The 24033-nt window shown below is 45.4% G+C and overlaps 1 protein-coding gene across 1 annotated transcript in view; it reads right to left on the bottom strand.

The window, feature by feature from the left end:
* The window catches only part of LOC115073368, a 43967-nt gene that overhangs the window by 7438 nt on the left and 12496 nt on the right, over positions 1 to 24033 (bottom strand). Inside the window, exon 2 of the mRNA XM_029571734.1 lies at positions 5128 to 6155. Coding sequence (XP_029427594.1) covers positions 5128 to 6155 — 1028 coding nt within the window. The remainder of the gene's footprint in view (positions 1 to 5127; positions 6156 to 24033) is intronic.

The raw sequence follows: 24033 nt of genomic DNA on the forward strand, positions 1-24033 counted from the left end.
ACACACTGCAGGCACCTTCTATTAGTTGAGGCATCTCCTAAGCAGCCATGACAGGCACAGAGTCAAGAATTGCCTGCCCCTGAATGCAAACAGGAGTGGGTGATGGTGTATGTGTTGCCATTTGTGATGACACAGTCAAGATGGAGCAGCTTCTGTCTTATGCTAAGATAGCCGCTTCCATGGGTGTAAGCAAAGAGCTCTACAGAGAAGGGAGTCACAAGTTTAAGGTTCAAGAAGAGGCAGAGCACAAAGAATGTGTAAACTGCTGCTTGGTTTACATGATTTTCAAACAGATCTTCCTTTGCCCAAAGATGCAACTGCAGGAAGGGGAAAAACTCCACAGAGAGAACTGCAAGCATGCTTGCATTTCTGCAGAACTCGCTGTTGGAGATTTTTGCCCAAAAGCACTAAATTTAAATCAGGCTGATCTCTCCAAATGCTTATTGCACAAGTTCCTTAACATAGCACCATGGGTTATTAGAACAAAATAAATTAGAGGAAATGTCTTTCTCCAACCAGTAAGTAGGGGTTACTCAAAGTTACATTCAAGAAAGAAACTGAGAAGCAATTACTTCTGGCCCTTTCCCAAGTGACCACCAAACAGAAATATTTGTTAAACAATTCTTTTTCTTCATCCGCATGTACATATTCCTCCCCTTCATTTCTGCACCTCTTCCTATCACTAACCTATCTAAAATACAGTCTGTCTTGGCCCCTGGTTTTACCATGTGAGCTATTTTTCCCTCCTTTTGCATCTTTGTTCTTCTGACTACTTTCCCAGCTTCTCTTAGCTTTTCCAGATACTGTTGCCTGTCTTCCTTTTTCTGTGATTATTTTTTATAATTTAGGACCTTTTTCACAGCAGCTTAAGGCAAACTTTAACCCACCCTGTGGGATGGAAATTGTAGGTAAGAGGATTACTGGAAGCTTGTCAGAAGTTTTATAACAATAGATATAGCCAGTGCTTCTGGGAAAGAGATTGCTATTTCTCTAGAACAGATTTGGATTCTTGGACTTCCTCAGGTAAGTGACCAATGTCGAGCTGCAGCTGTCAGAGTGCTAACTCTCCCACATCTTCTTGACTCTTCAGAGGACTCTAAACACTGGTTTGTCTGTGAAGAAAGTGCTCTCTAGGGAACAGAAAAGCTATTAACCAGTGCTGCTGACTGATGAGCATGACTAGGAAGGTTGGCTTTGTATTATTATGTACAGGATCGACAAATGTACCAACTCCCGTCCCCAAAGAGGTGAGGTGTACGTTTGAACATTGCTTAAGGATGGAGGATGAGTGCTGCAGGTGGTATAAGAACCTGGAGCATTGGTCCCTCACATCCGTGTGCTACGGGGCCAGGTGTTTTGGAGATTTGTTCTTATTTTTCAGATATAGTGCAGCAGGAGAGAAGTGGCTGTGGTTGGGAAGTGCTTGCTTGCTGCACTACATCCATAGTTCTGCATTCCCCAATGGCCTGGACAGGTGTGCTCTGCTGTGTCTGGTGAGTTCTAATGGTTCCTTCCTCTGCACCATTTTAGGGCTTCCTGAGGTGCCTGTATTTTCGCCCACAAACCCACCCAACACGAAAAGGACACGGCAGGGGGGGGTCCCATAAAGGTACCCATCTCCTGCTTCTAGCAGGCTTGCTAAGAAGATTTCAAGCCAGGGCTTGGCATCCAACAGCAGAATTATTGGCCAGCTAACAAGTGCCACCCTCCCCCTCCTCCACTACTGCTTACCCAAATCATAAACAAAGCATCGGTGCAACGGAAACTTGGAATCTCCCTAGAAACCTTTACTCTGGCTGCATGGCTTGGACCTGGGCAGACCCTGCTGGCTACTGTCATTGCAGCGGTCATCGGTGCCAACCTGGAGTCAGCGGTGCCATCCACACCTCCTGGACAATCTGCCTTAAAGAAACACAGACACTACTGGGCCTGCCGGGGCAAGTTCCTCTCTTTTCCCCTTCCAGTTGTGCTGCACTGCTACCAGCTAAAATCTTTTGGTTTCAAGGCAGGGTGCAATTTACAGGATCTCGTCGTAATATATTCAGTAGAGAAAAGACAAGATGTCCAGAAGCACAGGAGCCATTTCCCTAGAGATTCACATCCTGTGTTTGATTTAGAATACAAGGAATGTGAGAGCCTTGCTTTCTGAATTAATCTATATGAAGTCATGCGAATTAATCAGAGAATTCCTCATGGGTTAGTTTTATTCTCTTGAGTCATGAGGAAAGTTGTTCCCAGGTAGCCTCTAATAATCCTGTTTAGCAGCTTTTAATGAAAAAAAAAAAAGTGACTGCCTATTTGGCATTTGCCTAACAATTACTGGGGTATCATTTTGGTATGACAGACCAAAAATGCTAGAATGTTACAAATATGTAATTGACAAATCAGGCAGAGCACTGGCCAATGGCAGTTAAGTAGCTGTCACAAAAAGCTTATTATGGCCTCACTGTGCCCATGATAATGGTGATGAATCATAACCTTTGGGCTTAACTCTGTGTCAGAACGCAGACATCAGCTTTCAACATGAGTTGCCATGCCCTGTGGCAGAGCTTGCAAACGCTCATCTAATTTCAGAGCATGTGCTACTCTCCCTGCCTATAGTACAAACATATTCATATTAGCATGAAAATAAAGTTAATAAAAACAAAATCTATGTAGAAGGCGATACCTTTTTATGTCTTGACTAGATTTTGGGATAGAATGAGCAAAAGATGGCATCAGGAGATATAAATGACTCCTAAAAGGCCTTCTAGTGCTAGTGTGATGGCTGACCAGAAGGTGACAGGCAGTACAACTGTATTGCTCACAATGTGAATGGAAACCCAAATCTCCATCAAGTCCTTTCGTGTCGGTTCTGAAGTGTCTGATCACTTTAACTTCAAAAGCTTTGTATTCCTGGATTGTTTTAAATGTTCCTCTAGTTATGCTGATCATAAGGCCACTGAGGCAGTGGGTCTACTTCCATCTCCCACAGAGGTGTCACCTTTGTCTTCCCTGTGGTATTTGAGCTTGTGTCTGGTTGAATTGTTACTTGCCCTTAACATCTGGTCCGTCCCACCAGTGTAGCATGCGTCTTCACATTTTCTGCACCAAACAATACTCTACATGAGAGGAGAAGCATGAGTAGGATCGCCTTGTGTTGAATGCTCCTCCTGTCCCACGATGTATATTATATGGAGAAGAAAATGTGAAGTTGCACTCTACATAAGATTATACTGCCTGTCACCTTCAGATCAGCCATCAAAGCCACACTGCCTCACCATGCTTCCCCTTCACCCTTATAGGATTCACTTATATTTTCTGCTTAGTTCAATAGAAAGGTATGATCTTATAAATATATATATATATATATATATATATATATATATACACATACTATATCTTTGTTAACCTTTCTTTCCGTGCATTCAGTTGGACTAACACAGCAGCCATGCTATGTGATATCAATATTTTGATTTGATGCTAACACATTACTCTCTGACTGGTTCTAAAGTTCCATGAATGCCCCACGTTTGATTAGAAATTGGTATTTGCCAGTGCTATCACTTGCATTTACGTACATACACAGGCTATATGGAGACTAAGTGACCTTTAGCAGAGACATAACATAAACACTTTACGTACGGAAGGGAATGACTTCCAACTTTACAGAGATCAGAGCAGCACTAAAGCCGCAGCTCTGCTGAACTGAAAGGAGCTGATGTGTCCAGTCTATGGTTTTTCACAAGAATGGAAATGTGGGCAGCCCGGTGGCTCATGAGGCAAGTGGTGAGCACTGTCATTTGAAAGGTCCCTGGCTTGATCACAGAGTTGAGGGTTTTGGGCCTCAGGTCAGTCCGTGGCTGGGGATGTTGTGGAGGCAACATTCAAAGCCTCGGGGGGGGGGGGGGAAAGGGAGGAAAGAGAGTCATGGTCATTGCGAAAGGGTGACCCCTGGTGGCCGGATTCAGGGCCCATGATTGCAGATCCTGAAAGAAGCCCTTGTGCTTGACCCAGACTAGGGGGAGGGGGGGAGAATCCCCAGGTAGTTGTAAACGAAAGCTCTTGGGGTCAGATCCAATTGAGCTGGAAGCCCAAAAGAGCACAAGGAAACTGCTAGGGGGAAACCAAGAAATGTTCCTGAGAGAAGCGCTTGTTTTCAAGGAAGAAGGAAACTTTGCATCCAATGCACCCTGTCGGGTTTTCTTTTCAGTGTGGCTGCGCTGCAATGAAAACATCTTAGAGGCCACACAATCCCAATGTGAAGGTTTCTGCTGCATAGCTGGAGGTTCTGGTGAGAGGCCTGTACCAGAATGATGGGGGAAGAGCAAGGTCTGGCACTGGAGACGGCCTGGCGTTATCTCCCAGCATGCACTTTAACCACTTCCCTGAGTTTTTGTTCCGGGTGGAGGTTCGGTAATGGCAGGTTCACTTCATAGGTCAATGCACACGACAGAGAAAATTCCTTATTGCAAAGGTGCATTACAAAATTCAAAACACTTTACAGCTTTAAAAGTGGGAGAAAGGTCCAGGGATGCACTACAGACCCTGCACTCTCTGCTGTTGGGCTTTTGCATAGGTAATGACCCAGCAGTTTTTTCCTGCTCCTTTGGACTTCCAATTCAATCTGAACCAGGGCTGGGATCTGGTACCAGGATTCCTCATTCCCAATAACTCGGTCCCCCCTTCCATCCTATATCTCCTCCCAACACTCACCTCACCCAATTACTGCAGTGACGGTCCCGGGCTGGGGGCTCCTTCAGGAGCCCTGCAATACTGAGTCTGGCTGCAGGGTGTTTCTGTCTCTCCCCCCCCAGTGGCTCTGAATGCTGAAAATCCACAGGTGTGCAGCAGGGGCTCGTGCAGAACAGCACGTGCTGTCATTTTCAAAATAAATCCCCCATCCCCCCACCCAAATGCAACCCCCTTATTCCACACCTAACAACCTGAAAAACTGACCTCGGTGGCTAAAAGTCAAACCTTTTAGATATTTTATCCAAATGATGGTAATTCTAGATACCTGGTTGAGCATGAAGCACCCTCTCCCACATACACTTCTTGCCCGAAGCATCCTTAATGTTACTAACAACCTGAATTTACTTCCAGGACAGGGAAATAATAATAACTTATAGAAAGACGCATTCTTACCTGTACACCATGCACAGTATGGTGAGAAGAAGCAAGGCAAAGAAGATTGTCCCAGCACTTACTGCCAGTGTTGTTATATTTTCCCCATGCCTCTGTAGGTCCGTAGTGGGGATGTCTGTGTCATTTTTATATTCAAACAGCATAACAAAACCCCGCCCTCGATCTGTGGTCGTGATGAGCTCCATAATGACCTCCACCAGTCCTACTGAAGACCCAAAGACCATGGTCTTGTTTAAGGGCAAGTTTGTTCCACAAAAGCGCGAGGAAAAGGTAATAAGGTCAGAAATGTACAAGACGTCATGAGGACACATATCTACTGGTAAGGGCGGGGTCGAGGAGCTGTCCCTTAAGAAAGCCACTACAGACTCTGTCACTCCTTTACTTGTGGTTGGCTCATGCAGATACGCGTTAGCCTTGTTCCATCTCTTCTTCCTACCAGGGAGGTGAGCAAACTTGCTTTTACCAATCAGATCTTGACCTATATCTTGGCCACTGATGTCTTGCCTTGGAGTTGCATAGTTTGCTGGAGCTGCAGGTGAAGCTTCTTCTGTAGACATTTTTTCATCAGGCAGATCTTTGGCTGAATTTTCTCGCTGAAACCGCTTTTGTTCGTTCGTCTGTTTGGCCTCATCTGGTATTTTGGTATTGTGGAAGGCTCCATCCTGAAAGCCTTCAAGACTCTTTGAGGGGGAGGCTTTGCTGTGATTGTACAGGGCCTTCAAAGATCTTGCTTGAAGAACGGGTTGCACCGTGGGCAGGCTGTGAAGGTCACTGAATGAACTTTCCTCTGTGAAAGGCATATTTGTACTGTCCCTTTTGAAAGAGGAGGAATAACTATCAGTGGAGTCTTTGTCACTTGTGTTCTCAAATACATCAAAGTCAAAGATTTCCATCACGAGCTGGTATCCAGCAGGGACAAAGAACTGCCACACACAGTGAGTCCTTGGGTGGTAGCTATTTGGGAAACCCGGGGATAAAATGAGACCCCTCTCCATGGAGTTCAGCACTGCTCCACAGGAAATATAGACCTGCAACACACAGACGTTTTCATTATAATTACAGTTGTGTGGGTTTCTAGGAGAACATCTTAGTAGCAAAGAAAATCTTGCTTATCTCAAATGGTTCAATGATATCATCTCTGGCTGGAAACAAGGTACCTTTTGGAGCAGTGGTATATAAGTGATAAAAATAAATCAACTATGCTTAGCAGAAAATGTCCCAAATACTAAAATCCCACTTCAGATGCTTCAAAGTAATATAGAGGTCAATATTCAAAGGGTTTTTCTGGGTAACTTTTAGCTGGTCTCTGGCTAAATTATGTCCAAGCAACATGTTGCTTTCACAAAATTTAGCCGGGTACAACAAGGTGGTACTGGGGGCCATTCCTGAACTACAATTTCTCTTTTGTCCAGGCAACGCTGATATTCAGACAAAGTTAGCTGTGAAGGCCTAGTTCAAAAATATACCTGAAGTTTACTTGGATGACTTCAGCTGAGTGACTTTATCCATGCATCTGCAGTGGAAAACTTATCTGGATATGTGCTGCTGAAAATCCAGATAAGTTTGCCCAGATAACTTTCCCACTCACCAGGGTTACTCAATATTGATCTCATAATAGATAACAGAAAAAGTCCAAATGGCCCATCCAGTCTGCCCAATTATTTCTGTCTAAGCTGGACTATACAGCTGCCATGTAGTATGACCATTTGTGAGATATCACTCCTTATTCCAGGCAGTTTTAGTCCTCTTCCTCCTGAGTAGCTGAGCATGCAAGATCCACTCTTGAGTTCATGCCCAACGCTCTTCCCCTCTCATGCACAACCCTCTAGGTCCCATAGTCATCCAAACAGCTACCAATCTCAGCCCTTCCCTGAAAATCTGGCATCCTAGGTCCCCATGACCTTTCCAGAAGGTGCCCCACCATCACCAGCCCACTGTGCTGACCCAATCAACACAAGGAGCATGTAGCCTGCAGACAGAGCATCTCTGTTTCCAGTAGGATTTCTAGATTTTACTGCACTTGCAGCACTTTCTCTCCCCTCCTCTGGATAAAGTAGTTTATCCAAGATGGAAGAAGGAATAGAAGAAAGGTAGAGGAAGACGAGAAAGAGGAGGGAAGGATGAGAGAGGAAAATGGAGTGTGAGTGTAGGTGACGGAGCAGAGGAGGCGTGAGAAGAGATGGCAGTGAAAGGAAGCTGAGAAGAGAAAGGAGGATAAAGCCAGAGCTCAGTTCTCTGGTGGCGGCGGCGGGTGGTGCTACCTCCGAGCACGTGGGAGGGATGGCAATGAGGAGGGCCTCCTGTGCCCTCCCCCATCCCCACTGTTCATGGCCAAAATTGGGTATTATTTGCCCAATAGCAGCCCACACGCCCACAAGCAACTTAGAGGTAACACTGCTTGAAAAAGATGTTATTTCCGCAATTGGCTATTAACACAATGTGTTATTCAAAAGGTTTTCTTCCAAACGGGAAAATTCCCCAGAAAAGCAAAATTAGATGTGTTGTCTTCTAATTAGATTTAAAAAAAATAAATGACAAAGCTAACTAAGCATCATGTAAGGGCATTGCCCTAGTCTTAGCTCCCGCCCCTGTCACCACTGCTGACATTTCTTCTCTGCAATCTTCAGGACCAGGAACCCAACTCCACCTGCGGAAGAGCTGTGTAAGGAGGGAGACTCCCTATTGTTGCATCATCTCCTTGTCAAAAGCCCCCCTGACTTCATTACGGTTCATTGGGAGGTTGTGACGCCTCTCTCTCTCTCGTTCTCTTACTACATTTCCCGCTTTAAATGCTTTTTCACGCGTCCGCTGCCCTCTCCCTGTACGGTGCATCTCTCTGGTCTTTGATTCTCGTGCTGCCACATAATCCAGATCCAAGACTTCTGCAAAGCTGAGCGGAGGGGAAATGGAGCAAACACCCAGAGGGCAGCGACAGGACGGGGGCTCCACATCTGGCATGTTTGTTGGAGAACAACGGTTTATCTGAACGGACCTCTGCAACATCTCTAGCACATTTTAAGAAGATGAAGTCCCTAAGCCATGCTGCTGTCATTCAAATTATTTGCGGTAAGTTCATGAGTTTACTCTCTCTGGCTGACAACCATCATCAATGCGGGCCCCTGAAATAGTGGGGGAAAAAAAAAATAAGTTGAAAAGCTGTCTGTGGAGCTTACAAGAATGACTCTTTGAAGTGCTTGAGGCAGGCAGCCTGAGCCTGACTCGGAAAACGAAAGGTCAGACATCCTCCATTAGCAGGAATGCTTCTCCCACCGGGAATCCCTTCTCGGGGCTCCGATATACTGGAAGGCAGCACGTCAGGCCCTGTCTGCTGGACCTCCAGACCATTTCCTTGACAGCTGCAGGAGAGCAGGGTTTGCTTTGTTCCTAGCACCACATTCATCAAGGGCAGGGAAGCAAGTCTCTGACGGAAGGTTGTGGTGAATTTCACGGCTAAGTCAAGACTACAAAAATCCGAGGGTCACTGCAAGGTCAGTGGGGCTTCTGCTTGCCAGCCCTGGGCTCTTCAGAGCAGAACCTCATTCTCTCCCGCTCTCTGGCTGACCACGCTCGTTGGTTGGAGCTGTTTCTCTGAGAAATAACAAGATTGTTAAGGCCAGTTTCTATCCTGGTATGAATACGCACGTGCTTGGCACTGTCTGAAAGCTACAAACTGCTGGGAGCCTAAATTCTCAAAGGATAGAAAACTCTTCCAGCACAGAAGCCTGCATCTGGTAGCAAGGATACCGTCATGAGTCTCTTATTCCTAGGACAGAAACCAAGGACTTCAGCCTCCAAATACTTGAGGCCTATCCACTGAGCTAAAGGAGAATCCTGGGTGGCTGTTTGCACAGATATTCTTATGAAGAAAGCATGCGGTGGGGGGGGGGGGGGGAGGGGAAGGGGAGGGAGAGAATGTGTAAGGGTCAACCAGGAGAACGCAGAAATGCTTAACAAATATCTCGTCCATGTTACTGAGAAAGGTCTTGGAGCGTGACCACCGATACCTGGAGGATGCACTGCCACTGGAGGATTCCCCTACACAAGCCAAGGTGCTAGAAGATCAAGCAGAGGAGACACAAGAAATTTAAGGAGGCCATTTTCAAAAGGTTTTTTACATGCGTAAATGGGCTTTTGAAAATTGCTATTTTTACGTGCGCAACTCCTTCGAAACTTCATTCCGAAGAGTCCACCAAGGAGGCGAAGAAGAAGAGCGGCAGCAAACCCCGTGATGCAGCCAACACCAGGGAGAAAGAGGAGCACCATGAAAGCTTGCTGAAAAGAGCAAAGATCGCAAGGAGAGGTGCCTGAGAAGGGGGGCAGAGAAGCTGGAGAGCTAGAAAAGGAACAGACAAACGATCAAGGGGGTGGAAGGCTGAACAGGTCAGGGCTCTTCGGCATGGAGGTTTATAAAGTCATGAGTGGGGTGGAACAGGTAAATACCTACTTTTAGTTTTGCTAACTCCTCTCAAACACAGTCTGCTAAAAATAGTTTGAGGTCCACCTCACTTCCATTCCTATTTGTGGCAGTTTTCTGTGGTCCTCCTACTCCGGGTCCTTCCTTGGTGAACACCGAACTGAAATATTCGTTGGGAAATTCTGCTTTTTTCCTTGTCAGCCTCTGCATATTTCCCCCGTCACCTTTATTTATTTATTTCAAATACTTCTATTCTGCCCATTTCGGATCACTCTGCTGAGCAGATTACAATAAAATAGTTATAAAAATCACAATATACAATTCAGACACAAAACACATCACATACTGTACCTCTGAGTCTTACAATCCCACTTTTCAGTTCATTTACATTTATATGTGGCCTCAAAAAAAGACCCAAGGTGGCTTGAAACAAAGAAAACACAAATATAAAACACAATACAATTCACAAGTCTAAAATATGAGGTAATAAAACAACATCATTTCCTTCTGTCTCGTCTTGTCCCCCATTTTACTGTATTGGCTAGTTTTTCTTCTATTTCCATTGTGCTCTCCTGACTGCTTTCTCAGCTTCTCTCAACTTTCCCAGATACTATTGCCTGTCTTCCTCTTTCTGCAGACTCTTGTACATGCATATAGAGCACTGAAATTCCTGCTCTTTCCTCTTCTTACTTCCATAATTGCACCAAGAAGCATGCAGCACTGATAATCCTCAGCCTTTCTGCCCTTACTTTCCACAGCAAGGATGGGGAGCACTCAGCATCGATGAGCCTCATCCTATCCACAAAGATGTCTTCTCTTCATCCGCTCTCTTATTATGCAGCAGGGAACACAGCATCAATGAGCTCACTCCTTTGCAAAAGTTCTCATTTAATACTGTCATGATAAACCCATCACGTGCTTTAGATCAAAATGGATATAATATGCACATTCTGAAGAAATCAAACATAAAACATTAAAACTGGGTGGTTCAAATGATTTCCTTAATTAATTAATTTCATGCATACTGAGTATGGAAGGGCAAACTGTTAGACCTGGTGGCAAGGTTTCTCAATAAGCTCAGAGGACACCTCTCCCTCCCACCGCCATCAGGACCCACATTCTTCCATCAGCTGGCAAAGGAGGTGTTTCCTCATGATAGAACCTCAAAGAGACACAGTCCTGCAGCTCCACACCCCACATCATGCTGTAAGACCAAGGCAAGTTCAGCCTCACACAATCCAGCCTCAGGTGAGCTTAGCCAAATGAGGTCCTGCTACTGTTTTCAGAGGTGCTGTGCTGTTCATCATCAGAATCCTCTGTTAGCAAACCGTGGTGCAACCAAACTGTGAATACACAGCTGAAAATGGGTTATACTGTGACCAAGATTGGCGGTGATCATGCCCAAGGAAGACAGGATTCAGAAATCTAGCTGCCATCTTAAAACTGCCAGAAATAGCTCAATTAGTTACAAAACTAAAGGAACAGAACATAAGTTAAAGGGAACTCCCAACACCTGTCATGGGGAAGCAAGTAAGAAGTGAACTCAGGAATATTTCATGCAGGCAAGTGTCATCTTAGTCGAGCACAATGGGAACAACATGGCACATGGTCAACTCTGATCTTAATATAGCTGTGAGGCCCTGTCCCCATATTCCTAGACAAGGGACCCATGTGGTCCTGCAAGCTGGTATACAGCAATATATTATGGATAATTCTTGTGTTGATGCTAAAAAGGGATCAGAACCTAAAGTTACTCAAGTTTGGACCGGTGATAATTCCAAAATTCCTATAGAGGAATTCCAACAAGCTCCTCTCCCAGCACACACACACACTCACCCACACACCAGCTTCCAAAGATTAGTTTGGCTCTGGAGTGTCATCGTCTGCTGCTGTTGCTTTAAGACCTGGAGAAGCTTGCCTTCCAGCCTTTGCAGCTGCAGTGTATTTTGATCCCCAGTCTTGAGCAAACTGCATAATTGAACTGTGATGTCAATATCCCCATGGCTCTGTTTTCTCAAAGATTGGAAGCAGGGATGTGGGAGGGGGGGAGAGAACACACATGGGCATGATAACAGGATACAGCCTCACAAACAGAGACTCAGAGCTTGTCAGGCCTGGCAGAGAACTGAAGGGTCTGTCCTAGAGTGCGAGTTTACTCAGACACAGAACGGACAGAGGGACAGCTGTTGCTTTGGACACGGGGAGGTCCATATTCAGATAACACTGAAGTTATCCGGCTAAATATATATCTGGGCACTTATCTGGCTAACTTCTAGCCGGATACTGTATCATCTGGCCAAAATTTGGCTGGATAAGTTAGGAGCATGCCAGATAAGTTAGGGGAGGAGCTGAGTTAGCCCGATACGTTATCCGGCTAAGCCTGGTAGGCCCCCACACTAGGGCCTGGATTTAGGAATATTCCAAAGGGCTTCTCCCACTTACTTTAGGGCCTGCGTCACTGCCACTTCAAAGAAGGACCCCACCTTGGCACTCTGGCTGAACAACTCTCCCCTGCTTGGAAATCTCCAGTGGTGAAATCCCTGCTGTCCAAGCTCCATGGGGAACCCTGACCTCATCCTACAGTCCTGCCAATGGGCGCCAAAATCTTAAATCAGGCCTTGTGGGCACTAGTTTTAAAGTTAGCCGGATAGATTTATCAGGCTAGCTTTAGGATAACTGGATATATTCAGCAGCACCGCCACGCCACTGAATATATAGGCTACGTGTATCCGGCGCAGTTGCCAAGCCGCACAGCAGCTCAATATGGACCTCTTTATTTATTACTTGGATTTATAATCCTGTAACACATCAAGCGAAAGAGTCAATACGAGGCGGATGGAATTAACATCTCGGGGTGTTACACCCCCTTCTGATTTCTGATACATTCTGCAGCCACTGGGGGTAATCACTAAGGCACCCGGTTTCCACAGGGACACTTCCGCTTCCCCCTCCCCAATATATTCTTGTACCCCAGTATATTCCTGATTTCACATGGGACTGAGTACAACAGAATGCATTGGGAATATAAATAGCATCAGAAGTTCAACCCAGGGCACGCGCACATCCACGGTCCGCACATTCGTATGCATCCCAAAACCACCCCTGTCGGTGTCCTCCTGTCCGCCTCCCCCCCCCCCCCCCCCCCCCCCCCATTATGTCCTGAGAATTGGGTGTGGAACGGACACCAAACAGAAAAGTTACTAGGGCGGCACACCCAAGCTTCTGTAGGGGAAATATTTAGATGAGATCTGATTCCCTGCCTGCCTATCCACGCCCCTAATCACCCCCCCCCCCAGCTATCAGTGACAGTGTACTGACATATCTGTCATCACACTGATCAATCTACTTAATAGATACAGTTCTGCTAAATGGAGTTTATGAGCAGGTCTTGGAAGGTATCCAGGTCTGTTTGAAGAGATGAGCCAGTGTGTAAGAGCTAACTGGGCTACAGTTCTGCAGCTACCTGAGACCCTCCTGGGGACTTCATGTCGCTTGCTGCATTTATTGCCCTGCAGTAATGTTCTCCTCGCCTCAGATGTGTCAGAGCTGAGGGGGATGTGCACCGGGTTTATTTCTCTTCATATCCCACCAGACTGCGGACACTGGGATTCAGACGGGGTAATCTTCATGAGGCCGATGCAATACCATGCGCAGCAGCTAGTGCGCGGTTTAACATGCGATTGGACGTGCATTTTGGACGTGCGTCCATAACCCCGATGCAATACAGGGATTAACAAGTCCAAAACACGCATCCAGATCACCGCGTAGCTGATAGCGCTCATCACATGTAAATTCACGTAGATGAGGCTATTAGCTAATCCCCCGCAATGCAAAACATTTCCCGAGCGGCCAATGCACCCATTGCAATGTGGCAAATTTTATGACGGCCTAGGGCTGGTGGAAAGCTCTGCCAACTCAAGGGCGCATTGAAAAAAAAGAAAAATCAGATTTAGTTTAAAAAAAAAAAAAAAAAAGGTTTTGAAAAAAATTTAAAAATTCTGGACGCCCAATAGACACACACAAATACATGGCCCAGGCTGGGTATCTTGTGCGTTTCTATGCCGGTAGCGCGAGAAAATGGACGCTCATACATTTTCCCAACCCGCTTGACAGCCACTTCTCCTGGGAGCCCGATGCCAAGGAGGCAGTAGGGATGTACAAATTTTCCCTAGCGCCTCCTTATTTGTGCGACCCCTAATTTAAATATTGCATCGCATGTCCCGGAGAGGTGGCTGGGTGCTCAACACTGAGGGCCCGTTTTCTGCGCACAAATATTGCATTAGCCCCTATAGTCTGCATCAATGCAGGGGTTGCAAAACACCGCAGAATGTTTCTCAGCTCAATTGACTGTGTAGTAGGAAATGCATGCTTTGGTTAATAAGCCATCTGTGTGCTGAGGAGGTAATAAATCTTTGCAAGCTGAAGATTATGATTTTGTGAGTCAATTATTTTATCAGATGTTTGCCCCTGGCAAATAATATTTTTTTCCCACAAATACTGCAGCCTTTATTTATTTATTTATTTATTAAATGTGCTTCATGCCTCATCAGATTAATGCTCCAGGCATGGCACCATATAACATTTCCTTTTCAGGAATCACAACTACATAAACCAATAATAAGCACACAAATAAAAACACATTGTGCAATACATACAAACGATCTACTAAATTGTTACTGGAATCAGAGACAGTAAAAGAGACCACAGAGATGCCAAAGATCTCAGATTCAAGAAACACAATGAGCATAATATACATGCATAAAATGAAACCTAATTAAATAATCTTACCAAATTCTGCAAACAAATCTGTAGAAGTCCAACACTTGTCCTGCTCTCTTCTCATGTAAGAAAAGACCTTTTATCCCTTTCTGAACGATTCCTCCACTCCAGAAGGACACTAAAGGTTCACATCCTCCAAGACTTCCTTCCCTGTAAGGATCTCAATGGTCGCACAGGAATGTACAGCTCTGGTCGTTTTTGGTTTTTTTTTAATTACAACGGTCCCTGTTCCTGAAAAGTTTTATTCACAAGGTTCAGGAGTTTATTACATGGGAGGCCAATGCAGGCTGGAAATCTATGATTCTCTTATAATTCAGGCATTCGGAGGCCCTGGTATAATAAAATGCGTTCGGCTGTGCACATACTTTTGTGCATAGAACTGTACTCCTGATGTAGCAAGGAGTTTTACACACAACCCTGAGTAAAAAGGTGCACACATAAGAGCTCCTCCATACAAAGCTCATTTTCATCAAGCCTTTAACTAATAGCTATTACTCCCCAATGCAGACAGATGCATAGGTTTAATTCGTGTTTTCCGAATGCTGGAAATGTAACTCCTGGTCAGAGGTGGAATAAGGTTTACATAGTAACACAGTAAGTGAGGGCAGGAGCTAGTGTTAGCCTATGGGACTGAAGGTGGAGTTCATGGTGTCAGGGATTTACACACATAAAACACGTAGGTGCAGTTCTGAAGAGCCAACTTAGGGGGTCATTTTCTATCGGTATCGCATGCGTGCGATAGCTTGATAGGGGTGGAGTCGAGACCGGAAGAGGAGGAGTCGGGGTGGATGTGGCGGTAACTTCGCTGGTGGCGATAAGATAAGACCCGTTATCGCCACCAGTAGCGCGCCCAATGGCGCCACCTTTCATGGTGGCGCCATTGGGTGCGAAAGCCGACAGCGATAACACCACGGTGGTGCGATCGCTGCCGGCTTTCGAAGGCCCGCCCCCCCCGCTACCACAGAATTCAGAAAGCCCTGCGATCTTAGAAAATCCAGCCCTTAGACTCCTAATTCCTTTGCTGTGCACAGCATTTTAGGAGCATAATTTTTGTGCCTGTAACTCATATTGAATCCCTTAACTCATTTGTATTCTTAACTTTTAGGGCCACAATTTTTATGTGCAGAACTCACATTTTGTGCATGCAATGTTTACTGTCTAGGAGCACAACTTTCATGCACAGAATTAATGTTTTGTGCACACAAGTTTTAGGGCCACACAAGTATTGTGTGCAGAAATCCTGCTGGCTGCACCCAACGCACATAAACCATGGTTTATGCTCCAAAAAAATCATATTTTATGCACATTAGCTCTGACATATGCATGGAAAACATTGTGCACATAAAATATGCTTTGTGTTCCTAAATCATGTTTTTTGCACATTAAGCGTGATTTACATGCACTGTTAATTTTTGGTACATATTTTTAACTTTATGTATTTGTTTTAACTCCCGATGCATTTGCATACTATTAGCTGATTGGGTAAATAAAATGTGCACTGAAGTTTAGTGCACTTTTTTTTATTACTCAAGCCTTATTACATCAGGGCCTGAATAAGCTGGGAACAATAGTGCTGTTTCCTTGGAATCTGTATTAACACCACATTACAGCAGTCTAGGTGAACTGTCATGCTCACCTTCCTTGCCATGTCTCGATGCAGAGAAGCCTCCTCGACGCACCACGCCACCGCCAGCAATGCCTTCCCGTGTGTCTCTGGACAGAATTTAAATTGTATTTTCCTCCAACTTTTATTTATTTTATTTTATTATATTATTTTTTCGTTTTGTCTTTTGCTCAAACAATATAAGCTATATAATGTTGTTATTCTTAGTTATGTTCTCTTATTTTAGTTCTATTTTATTTTATGATTTTATTTTAATACTATTGTAAACCGTTTTGGTCAATTGTTAAGATGGTATAGAAATATCTTAAATAAATAAATAAATAAATAAATAGAGGGACCACACGGGAACCCTCCCCACATGGCCCCTATTGATGACATCAGCCTGAGATCATATAAGAGGACAGTGCTGCTGTCACAACTTGCCTTCACTGCTTCTCAACGTTGTTCAATAAACCTTCACTGCTTCTCAAGAAGCAGTGAAGGTTTATTGAACAACGTTTTGGGAGTGGATAGTACCCTTATTTAAGGGTTTGAACACCATAAAGATATGGAGCATATGATTGCATTTGAATAGATTGGAAACTCCATGAAAAAAACTCCATGAAAAAAAGTGTTCCTATATTATAAATAGTTTTTTATTTTATTTATTATTTATTTTATTTGCAAATTTTTGTATACCGACATTCGTTAGGCAAACATCACATCGGTTTCCATGTAACATAAAACTGGCCAACATGGCTTTACAATGAAACTGATAATGGAACTGGGTGGAGGGAAGGTGGGGGAAAACACAGGGAATTACTGAACGAAAAGAATATAGGCTATAAACATGACGATATATAAGCAATAAAATTATATACAGGGATTATTTACAAGTAAATTATTTGCAGTGGATGAGTTTAGGGTTAGGGGTTAGGGGTTTGAGGTTTTGAGGCATTTGAGGCATTTGTGCACTTTAAGGTGAAAAATTGTAGAAGTTATATGGTGTCATTAGTGTGTTGGTTTTTAAGATATGAATGGTTGAGTGATTGATCTTTATCAATTTTAATTGTGTATATGTTTACATGTTTAATAATAAACAATATTGCACATTAATTGTACATGTTATATATTTCTCTATGTGTGTGTACATAATTGCATTTTGAAGTAGCCATGCGAGGCTGAGATCCAAGGGGCCTACCCAAAGACCTCTGCTGGGACAAAAGGGGGCTTTCAACTCCCTTTGCCTTATTTCCTACAGAGACTGTAAGCTTTCCCTAAATCACCGTCCGCCTCCTCCGATCCAGTCCCAGTACGGAGTTCACATTCCGCGTGTAAAGTAGCTACAACGTGTGGGCTTCCTAAATCATTTCAAATGTCTTATCTTCTGCACTAATTTTGTCCATAAAAACCATACAGGAGACACAGATAAAGAACTCACTCCAAGGGGGGGGGGGAGCCCTGACCAATGGCGCTTACAGAGTGACACATGAAAGACGAGGAGGGACCTTCGGGTTCCTTTTTCATTTCAATTTTCTTGGAAAGTTTAATGTTACAACAACAGCAAAATAAATCCGTGGAAAATGACTTTGTTCTAACAATCGTTGAAAAGGTAATATTTCCTCTGGTTTTTTGTTTTTTTTTTTTGTTATTACATTGAAATTCCCAGGAAAAATAAAATTAAAAACTAAAAATGAAGTTCCCTAAAGATGATAAAAGCGGGCCGAACTCCGGGTTACGTATCTCTAGCTAATTTTATCATTTCACAAGTTCCAGGGCCGGCATGAGGCACGCTGGGGCCCTCGGGGCAGGAGCTAAGGATGGCCTGACGCTCTGCCTCAGCTTCGTCACGGAGCGGCCTCGTGGCGCTTGGGCCCAGGCAATTGGCTTCTTGTCTCTCCCCCCCCCCCCTCCCAAACCAGCCCTGAAGGTATTACAAACGACCGCCATTTCTCTTTAAGAGATGCCCATCCCAGCAGTGGGGGCAGGGGGAAGGTGATCTGCCTGGCCCAGTCTGGGTCCTCTGCTTCCTAGCAGCCTCTTCTCTGCCGTGAGGTCTTTGACTTGGTGGGAGAGGAACAGGCTGCATTTTAAGGTGGTGCGAGCGGAATGCCCTTCTGCCCCCCCCCCTCCCCCAGGCCCCACCTGCAAAGTCAAAGCCAAGTGCCCTCATTCTAAAATATCTTAACTAATTAATACAAATTAATTCCTTTCCCCATTCTATAAGCACAGCATTAAAAAAAAAACCAAAAAAGACATCAGTGAGAGCATCTCCTCAGGCAAATAATTGTAAATCTGACTGGGAGCAAAATGCAGCAGAATGAGTTTGGGGTGCCAGGGCCTCTGGCTGGGGGGGCTGCGGGTTAGAGTTCAGGAGGCAGATCCAGGGCAGCCCAACAGGACCCCATGAGGGCGCCAGGATCTCTGGCTGCGGGTTAGAGTTCAGGAGGCAGATCCAGGGCAGTCCAACAGGACCCCATGAGGGCGCCAGGATCTCTGGCTGCGGGTTAGAGTTCAGCAGGCAGATCCAGGGCAGCCCAACAGGACCCCATGAGGGCGCCAGGATCTCTGGCTGCGGGTTAGAGTTCAGGAGGCAGATCCAGGGCAGCCCAACAGGACCCCATGAGGGCGCCAGGATCTCTGGCTGCGAGTTAGAGTTCAGGAGGCCGCAGTGCGGAACCGGATCCAGCACAGCTCACGAGGAGAGCTTTTCTGTGCAGAATCTGGTTTTCATTACACTGGAAGTAAAACAGAGCCAGGCTGTGGACAGGCTGTGCTGAACTGCTTAGGGGGGCAGAGTGTAGTGAGCAGGAAAACATCAATTGATAGGTGACTTGCTGGCCAGGACGCAGGCATTTCAACTTTTGCAGCTCAAAAATGGCCCAGCATCCTGGAACGCCTGTAGCACTAAAATGTAGTGCTATGGATCCTTAACAGGGGAGAAAAGAACTTTTGAATGAAATTTGTTGCTGAACTCTGTGAGCATCGGCAGGGCAGGAATAAGCGTCTTCCTGGTGTGCACCGATCCCCTGGGTCTGGCAGAGAAACGAGCTTTCCATTTCAAAGCTGAGACCCAGGGGATCGGTGCACACCAGGAAGACGCTTATTCCTGCCCTGCCGATGCTCACAGATTTCAGCAACGAATTTTGGTCAAGTTATTTTCTCCTGAGGTGGGTTACAGTGCTGTCATTTCTCTTAGCCTCGGGCACTTTTGTAAGGAGCACTGACTGAGTCATCCAGGCTGAAATGCAGCAGTACTGAGTCATTTCTTCCTATTCCTTCCTCCTTCAATCCTACACCTAAAGCGCAGGACCAAGTGCTTGTGGAAGGAGCTCCGGCTGATCCTGTGTAACAGAGGACCGAAAATAAGAAGCAATCAGAAGGGTTCTTCTGGCATGATCCAATCGCCAAAAGATCTCTGAAAGTGGTTCTCGAGCTTTCCCCATAGAGCTTCCTAAGGGCTCTCTGAGGCCAGTGCCCCTTACTCCCCCCTCCCCCTGCTTTGTTTGGTGAAATGTAATTTAATTATTTCAACAGTCCTAATGAATTCCCCTTGCCCACCCAAAGGAACGCACCAGGTACACAAATGTAGCAAATCTTTCTGCTTCCGCGCGCTCCTTTGGCAGCAGCAGGGCCGCTGCTTCTGTTAGGAAACCTCAGTGGTCACCTACAGGCCGATGTAATAAGACCCGCAATGAAATTGGCGCTGGTTGTCAGCGCGTATTTGTTTGGGTTTTTTGTTTTTTTTTGTAGCGTGCGTGGCAAAAGCAGGCGGCTCCGCGGGATCTAGTAAGGGGACGGCATATAAATGAGACAGCACAGAAAATCCGTGTAAAACAAATCTCCACGCAGATGTATGTATGCTAACACACGCGCTGAAGGCCCTACAATAAGCCCGCATTAATGTGGTAACCTGTGATGGATTCTCGGTTGAAAGCCAAGACAGTAGAGAGTTAGTGGGACTGAGGGTGGCCAGAGCAATGTCTAACCCCTTCATGATCCATCAACGACCGCGTGGCAGCTATAATGGCGGATGCTGGTGAGCGGGGGAAATGCAGCAGAGATTTTGGAAGGGGCTGCCAAAGCATTCAGCATTTCTGACATGTGCCTGTTCCCTCTCTGACCTCTCTTCTGGCTTCTGCTGCTTAATTGTTTGACCTCCAGACAGGCGCTTAAACTTAACTCCTGCACTAACACCAGCGCGGCTTTCTGCATTGCCTATGAATAGTTCATTGCCTCCTTTGCATGGCATTAGCATGGAGTCACATTAAGCCAGCCACGGCTTTCTGAGCGCCACATCTTGGTGGGAGGCGTCAAACTCATAGGAGGAGGCCCAGGGCTGCCAGCAAAAACCCATGCCGTTGGCAGCTGGAGAGCGCAGGTGAAGCTCAGGGGGGAGGGGCGGGGTGCAAGATGCTGGTTGCCTGTCAGCGGGTGGGTGGGGAGGAGGAGACAAATGCTCCACTCATTCCTGGCTTCTTTCTCCATCAAGTGGGTCAGGAAGAGAAGAAAGACAGCCCTGCTTATATCCCACGCTCCTCACTGCTGGTGGAGTGAACAGGGAGGAGGAGGCAGGTGGCCCTGCTCCATCCCGACTTCTCTTTGTTTTGATGGCCACAGGGGCGGGGACTCGGAGGAGGCCTGCCTTCTGCCTGCTGGCACCCAGGCAGTGCGGGCTTTCATGCGCCCTCCCCCACCACCAGCTCCTCCTGACATGTCCCCGCCTCACGGGCCGAGAGCCACCTCCCCAGCTGCACTCCCAGCACCTGCAATTGAAGCAAGACTTTTCCACCTGCCCCTGTAGGGATAATAATCCCACTTCCACCTCATTATATCTCTCGTCTCCATCATCTCCAATGACATCATCACCTTTATTACCACTGGAACCAGTCCATTAAAACAACACATTTCATGTCTGTCCTCCCGCTGCCCTCCTAATGACTCAACAACTCTGAAAGGATCCAGGTGCTTAAACCTGGCACGGAGAGGGTGCCCAAGAGAGATGGCATAGGGGAGTGCAGGGTGTGTTCTGCTGGGCACCGGGCCAATGGAAAATTAATCTGCTGTAGAGATCCCCGTTCATGTGCTGGGCAAGAATGTGGATAAAGGTGCCTGGCAGTGCCTCCTTCCCTCCCTCCCTCCCTGGTTACCCCAGCAATCAGTCCTCAGACAGACAATGGTCAGGCCCTGGAAAAGCAGCAGCTTTTAGCTGCTTTGCTTCATCCTCAGCTTAACTGGCAACTGAAGAACAGAAAGTTGCAGGGGTGGCAGTGGTGTCGGTGGTGGGGAGGAAGATGATCACCAATTCAGATATTCTGATGCCCAGACCAAGAGGCCCATTGCCAGCCTTGCCTCAAACCGCACGCACACACACATTTCCCAGCAGAGGGCTATGAATTGGGGCGCAGTCAGAACCCCACTTTGAGCCGACCACGCCCACAAATAAGAAAGCCTGGGAAACTCCATTAGGGATCCTTAGTTCAAACTGCATAAGACAGGGCCTACACCTGGGGACTAGGACTAGTGCCACAGTAACATTCCCAGCCCCGGGCAAACCCCAACCAGCCTCAAGGAAACTAGGAACATAAGAACATAAGCAATTGCCATGCTGGGTCAGACCAAGGGTCCATCAACTGTTTCCAACAGAGGCCAAACCAAGTCACAAACACCTGGCAGGATCCCAAGCATTAAATAGATCCCATGCTACTGTTGCCAGTAATAGCAGAGGCCATTCCCTAAGTCAGCTTGATTAATAGCAGTTAATGGACTTCTCCTCCAAGAACCCATCCAAACCTTTTTTAAACCCAGCTACACTAACTGCACTGACCACATCCTCTGGCAGCAAATTCCAGAGCTTAACTGTGCGTTGAATGAAACTAGAGACTGAACATCTTCTTCAGCAACTTACATGAAAGGGTGGGGTCCATGAACAAGCCAAATATTAACAAGGCTGTTTTCAGCTGAAAACTACAGAAGCTCCTGTTTTCATAGATTGAATGCAGTTTCCGATGTTCCCTGATAAACATCAAAATCACAGAACATATAGAAAGATATGGTTTAATGGAACAAAGTCAGCATGGCCTCACAAATCTGCTTCACTTTTTTGAAGGAGTTAATAAACATGTGGATAAAGGTGAACCGGTAGATGTAGTGTACTTGGATTTTCAGAAGGCGTTTGACAAAGTTCCTCATGAGAGGCTTCTAGGAAAAGAAAAAGGTCATGGGATAGGTGGTGAGGTCCTTTCGTGGATTACAAACTGGCTAAAAGACAGGAAACAGAGAGTAGGATTAAATGGACAATTTTCTCAGTGGAGAAGGGTAAATAGTGGGATCTGTATTGGGACCCTTACTTTTCAATATATTTATAAATGATCTGGAAATAAATACGACGAGTGAGGTAATCAAATTTGCAGATGATACAAAATTATTCAGAGTAGTTAAATCACAAGCAGATTGTGATAAATTGCAGAAAGACCTTGTGAGACTGGAAAATTGGGCATCGAAATGGCAGATGAAATTTAATGTGGATAAGTGCAAGGTGATGCATATAGGGAAACATAACCCATGCTATAGTTACACAATGATGGGTTCCATATTAGGTGCTACCACCCAAGAAAGAGATCTAGGCGTCATAGTGGATAACACATTGAAATTGTCGGTTCAGTGTGCTGCGGCAGTCAAAAATGCAAACAGAATGTTGGGAATTATTAGAAAGGGAATGGTGAATAAAACGGAAAATGTCATAATGCCTCTATATCACTCCATGGTGAGACCGCACCTTGAATACTGTGTACAATTCTGGTCACCGCTTCTCAAAAAAGATATAGTTGCAATGGAGAAGGTACAGAGAAGGGCGACCAAAATGATAAAGGGGATGGAACGACTCGCCTATGAGGAAAGACTAAAGAGGTTAGGGCTGTTCAGCTTGGAGAAGAGATGGCTGAGACGGGATATGATAGAGGTCTTTAAAATCATGAAAGGTCTAGAACAGATAATGTGAATCGGATAATTAGAAGGACTAGGGGGCATTTCATGAAGTTAGCAAGTAACACATTTAAGACTAATCAGAGAAAATTCTTTTTCACTCAACGCACAATAAAGCTCTGGAATTTGTTGCTAGAGGATGTGGTTAGTGCAGTTAGTGTAGCTGGGTTCAAAAAAGGTTTGGATAAGTTCTTGGAGGAGAAGCCCATTAATGGCTATTAATCAATTTTACTTAGGGAATAGCCACTGCTATTAATTGCATCAGTAGCATGGGATCTTCTTAGTGTTTGGGTAATTGCCAGGTTCTTGTGGCCTGGTTTTGGCCTCTGTTGGAACAGGATGCTGGGCTTGATGGACCCTTGGTCTGACCCAGCATGGCAATTTCTTATGTTCTTATGCTCTTAATGCAAAGATTCAGATGGAAGTAAAAACAGCAAATACGGTAAAACAGGGGGAGAATTCTTTTTCAGATATGTTAGTGGCATTGTGAGACTCAGAGGTGAAAGGAAGGAATATCTAGAGGCTGAGGAAAAAGTGGAATTCCTTCAATTTTTCTGTTCAGCGTTCACTGAAGAAGGGCCAGAATTAGATCACAGAAAGAGGGCACAAATGAGATTGGAAGTGAGGTAAACCTCAAATAATTTTCAGAAAATTCTGTTCGTGAGGAAGTAGTTAAACTAAAAGTACATAAAGTGATGGGGCTGGACAGGATACATCCAAGGGTATTAAGGGAATTTACAGAAGTCCTGACAACTCTGCTGTCTGACCTTTTCAATGCTTCCTTAGAGCCGGGAGTAGTTCCAGAGAACTGGAGACAGGCAGATGTGGCTCCTATTCATAAAAGTGAAAGTAAGCAGGAAACTGGGAACTACAGACCAGTTAATCGGATCTCTCTGTTGAGTAAATGAATAGACTCGCTGCTAAAACAGAGGCTAAATGCACTTTCTGGAATACAATAATTGCAAGATCCGAGGCAGCAAGATTTTACCAGGGGTAGTTCCTGTCAGATGAATTTGATCCATTTCTTTTGACTTGGTGATCAGAATGTTGGCTCAGGGGAGAGGGCTAGATTTAGTGAACTTAGATTTCAGTAAGGCCTTTGTCACGGTTCTGCATAGACAACTTA

The sequence above is a fragment of the Rhinatrema bivittatum genome, chromosome 11, assembly GCF_901001135.1.
Source record: "Rhinatrema bivittatum chromosome 11, aRhiBiv1.1, whole genome shotgun sequence".
Lineage (NCBI taxonomy): Eukaryota > Metazoa > Chordata > Amphibia > Gymnophiona > Rhinatrematidae > Rhinatrema > Rhinatrema bivittatum.